This window comes from Oryzias melastigma, linkage group LG14 (assembly GCF_002922805.2).
Source record: "Oryzias melastigma strain HK-1 linkage group LG14, ASM292280v2, whole genome shotgun sequence".
Classification (NCBI taxonomy): domain Eukaryota; kingdom Metazoa; phylum Chordata; class Actinopteri; order Beloniformes; family Adrianichthyidae; genus Oryzias; species Oryzias melastigma.
In genome coordinates, this window is record NC_050525.1 from 28,770,721 (window position 1) to 28,775,263 (window position 4,543).

The 4,543-nt window shown below is 44.8% G+C and overlaps 1 protein-coding gene across 1 annotated transcript; it reads left to right on the forward strand.

Moving 5' to 3' along the window:
• Positions 1 to 1,687: 1,687 nt before the first annotated feature.
• Positions 1,688 to 3,759, forward strand: LOC112143027 (the record flags this gene model as incomplete). The annotated part of the gene is given in 4 exon segments (XM_024266763.2): positions 1,688 to 1,905; positions 2,080 to 2,598; positions 2,842 to 3,020; positions 3,407 to 3,759. Coding segments are annotated over 4 exon segments (1,134 nt in total). The 3' UTR covers positions 3,728 to 3,759.
• Positions 3,760 to 4,543: the final 784 nt, after the last annotated feature.

The following is a 4,543-nucleotide window of genomic DNA, read 5'->3' on the forward strand; positions in this document are numbered from 1 at the left end:
ACAGTGTTATAACAGTGTGTTATAACAGTGTTATAACAGTGTTATAACAGGGTGTTATAACAGTGTTATAACAGTAATATAACAGGGTGTTTTAATAGTGTTATAACAGGGTGTTATAACAGGGTGTTATAACAGCTTTATAACAGTGTTATAACAGGGTCATATAACAGCGTTAAAACAGGGTGTTATAACAGTGTTATAACAGTGTTATAAAAGGGTGTTATAACAGCGTTATAACAGTGTTATAAAAGGGTGTTATAACAGCGTTATAACAGTGTTCTAAAAGGGTGTTATAACAGTGTTATAACAGTGTTATAACAGTGTTATAACAGGGTGTTATAACAGCGTTATAACAGTGTTATAACAGGGTGTTATAACAGTGTTATAAAAGGGTGTTATAACAGGGTGTTATAGCAGCGTTATAACGGTGTTATAACAGTGTTATATCAGTGTTATAACAGGGTGTTATACCAGTGTTATAACAGCGTTATAACAGTGTCATAACAGGTTGTTATAACAGCGTTATAACAGTTTTATAACACTGTTATAACAGCGTGTTATAACAGCGTTATAACAGTGTTATAACAGTGTTATAACAGGGTGTTATAACAGCGTTATAACGGTGTTATAACAGTGTTATAACAGGGTGTTATAACAGCGTTATAACAGTGTTATAACAGTGTTATAACAGGGTGTTATAACGCTGTTATAACAGGGTGTTATAACATCGTTATAACAGTGTTATAACAGTGCTATAACAGTGTTATAACAGTGTTATCACAGCGTTATAACAGTGTTATAACAGCGTTAAACAGCGTTATAACAGTGTTATAACAGGGTGTTATAACAGTGTTATAACGGCGTTATAACAGGGTGTTATAACATTGTTATAACAGTGTTATAACAGCGTTATAAAAGTGTTATGACAGGGTCTTATAACATTGTTATAACAGTGTTATAACAGGGTGTTATAACAGTGTTATAACAGTGTTATAACAGGGTTATAACAGGGTGTTATAACAGTTATATAACAGGGTTTTATAACGGGGTTATAACAGTGTTATAATAGTGTTATAACAGGGTGTTATCACAGTGTTATAACGGCGTTATAACAGGGTGTTATAACATTGTAGTAACAGTGTTATAACAGCGTTATAACAGTGTTGTAACTGGGTGTTGTAACAGGGTGTTATAACAGCGTTTTAACGGTGTTATAACAGGGTTTTATAACAGGGTGTTGTAACAGTGTTATAACAGTGTTATAACAGCGTTATAACAGTGTAATAACAGTTTTATAACAGGGTGTTATAACAGTGTTATAACGGCGTTATAACAGGGTGTTATAGGATTGTTATAACAGTGTTATAACAGCGTTATAACGGTGTTATAACAGGGTGTTATAAAAGTGTTATAACAGGGTAATAACAGTGTTATAACAGGGTGTTATACCAGTGTTATTACAGTGTTATAACATGGTGTTATAAAAGCGTTATAACAGTGTTATAACAGTGTTTTAACAGGGTGTTATACCATTGTTATAACAGTGCTATAACAGGGTGTTATCAGACTGTTATAACAGTGTTTTAACACTGTTATAACACCCTGTTATNCGGACACGATCGTACAAACCCCATATACCTAACCCTAACCCTAACCCAGCTCTCCTGAGGGCATCCAAAACCATGACTGTGAAAGTAAGCAGCAGGCGCTCGAAGCGCTCGTCTAGAGTACAGCCTCTCATCTTCCATGATGACCTGGAGCGTGCAAGGCACGAACAGGTGAAGCGTAGGATGTCCAGGGGGCTCACCGATGAGTCTGAGTATGATGAAGTAGTGGAGTCGCAGGTGACACGTGTCAGGGTTCTGAAAGGCGTGCCCATGCAGGGGTCACTGGGGCACTTCTATGGTGGGTGTTTCTTTCTTTCCTTCCTTCCTTTCTTCAGTCACACGGTCTATCCCTGTCGATGGTATCTGTCTCTGTCTCTTTCTCCCTATTATTGGATGAATTTCAAAGCCAAGCTTAGATGAAAAGTCCTTCTCAGGCTCTCTCTTTAGAGTCATGGCTGTCTTCTTTTTGCAGAGAGTGTAGCTGAGGACTACAGGAGCTACAGGCTGGGAGACAAAACAGGGAGAAAGGACAGGGAGAACGCGCAGAACATAGCCAGACACTGTCTAGTCTTCTGTGCATATATGCTCGAGAAGGATGGTGATGAAGACGACCAGGAGCACAGTGTGGGGTCCCCAGCTGCAGCCGGACCAACAAATGACTTGACGTTCCTGTCCAACATCAAACGCCTGAGGCATTTCCCGACCTATCTGAGAGCAAGAGGCTACGCTGTGACTTCAGTCCGCAATATGCTGATAAGCATCTCTGTTTTTTTAAATCACGTACAAAACTCTTTCATGCTGCAAAGTAGGCTGTCAACCAGCGACATTGGACGAGCGCACTACGAACTGAAGAAGCTCAGGTCTGACATCAACAGGGACATTATGGCACGCCAGCAACAATTCAAGAGGGTGAAGACCTCAACGCTGCCTCAGGCTTCAGACGAAGTCCATTTCCTGGACACCGCCAAGAAGTGCATCCCACAGCTGTTTGGTAAGTCGCCCCTGCTTTATTTTTGTATTTCTTTATTTTTTTTGTCATAGATAGATAGATAGATAGATAGATAGATAGATAGATAGATAGATAGATAGATAGATAGATAGATAGATAGATAGATCGCTCGCTGTCATCTCATTTATTTTTTTCCTCTCTCAGTATGTCTTGTCATTCGGTTCAGCCTGCCTGTTGCCATTCTGATTGGCTGTTCCTGTTTGCGTTTCTACCTCCCACCCACAGACAGCCTAATTTCCGAAGACACCACAACAGTAGTGACCGATCACAACCTCTTAATTGGCTATATCATGGGATATCTGTCCATCATCAGCGGGCATCGGAGCACAGTCCTCACAGAGATGGAGGCGTCTGACGTGATGGATGCTGACTCCTGGAACAACGGCCAGCTGTTTCAACTCTTGGCAAGTAGCCACTGATCTCTTGGAGTCCTTGGACCCCTTTGTATTATTAAAAGTGTGTGTGTGTTTTTTTTAAAAGAGCATTGCAGTTGCATTTAATGTCGTCGTCTTCACCGACAGAAGATGAAATTATTCTGTCACTCCCTAAATAAACTAAAATATCTGCATTCAGATAAAAATAAAAATCCACATCAACTTCTCAAACAAGAAATGATATTGAACATAAGACCTTATTAGTGCTGTGTTCTGTTTTTCTTGTTTTTTCTTTTTTTTTTTCTCTCCCCCCGGCACCTCATCCTGCCTGCCTGCCTGCCTGCCTGCCTGCCTGCCTGCTTGCTTGCTTGCTTCCTGCACGATTGTGGGAGTAACTCATGCTTTTCTCTCTGCAGGTGGGCAGTCACAAAACTGACCTGACATACGGGCACGCCTTCATTGTCCTAGAAGACTTTGAGATGATCTTGCTGCAGAAGATGTGCAGGAGCGAGTGTTGCAACCATGGGATACAACCACTATTCGTGTTTCACACGATTGTGGGTTCGCCAGTTTACAAGGCCAACAAGTACCTGGCAGCTGCGTGGAGAGATGCAGGTCTGGACAACCCCGTGACGTTTGGCGCCATACGGAGCAGTGTGGCAACCCAAGTGAATGAGGCTAGCTTGTTGTTCAAAGTCCATCTGCGATGGATGGAGGGGGTGTTTTTTCCTCTCTAGTTTTCCTTTCAACTCACAGCTGCTCTCCTCACAGGTGGAGTGACATCTGTCCTTCTCTGACCGGAGGAGGGTGTCCATGGCGATGTGCCACGACGCGTCGACGGCGGACAAATTCTATGTAGCCCTTCCAACCCGAGAAGAAGCCTTTCGCCTGAGAACCCTCCGAATGAAGGCTCTCCACATTGAGGCCAATACGCCCAGCGCCGACACAGACACAGACGGAGACACAAACACAAACAGAGCCGCAGACGGGCAAGACCCCGCCGTAGCCCTCGTGCCCACACGCAGCCGGAGAGCGGTGGCGTCCGTCTCCCATCAGCCAGTCACCACCACAACAACTTCTGCCCCGCCAGCTGCCAGCAGCAGGCCCAGGGTCGACTGGAGCAAAGTCGTTGTGGATTCTCAGAGGGCCACCACCAGCAGGGCACCGTCCACACGTCCCTCCAGGTTCCAGCGACAGACCTTACCTGCTCCATGCCAGGACGTTGCTGCTCCCAGTGAGCGAGACCCCGGCAGGCCCACGACTGCAGGCGCGCGCAGAGAGCCCCAGGCAACACAACCCAGGTCCATGACGTTGCGCACCAGAGCACGCGCCATCCCCACAGCCACAGCACCAGGCCAGCCGGCCCCCCAGCTCACTGCCCTGACGAGATCCTATCGGGCGCAAAGACCCGTGAGAGGAAGGTTGGATTTGGCGGACTTTGTGAAGGTGCGGAGGCTGCGGCCTTCGCTGACACGCAAGTGTCAGGTGGCGCGTTGCCCAGTGTGAGGTGGAACTCAGTGTTCAAGTTCAGAAAGGCTCTCACTGTTTTTGTT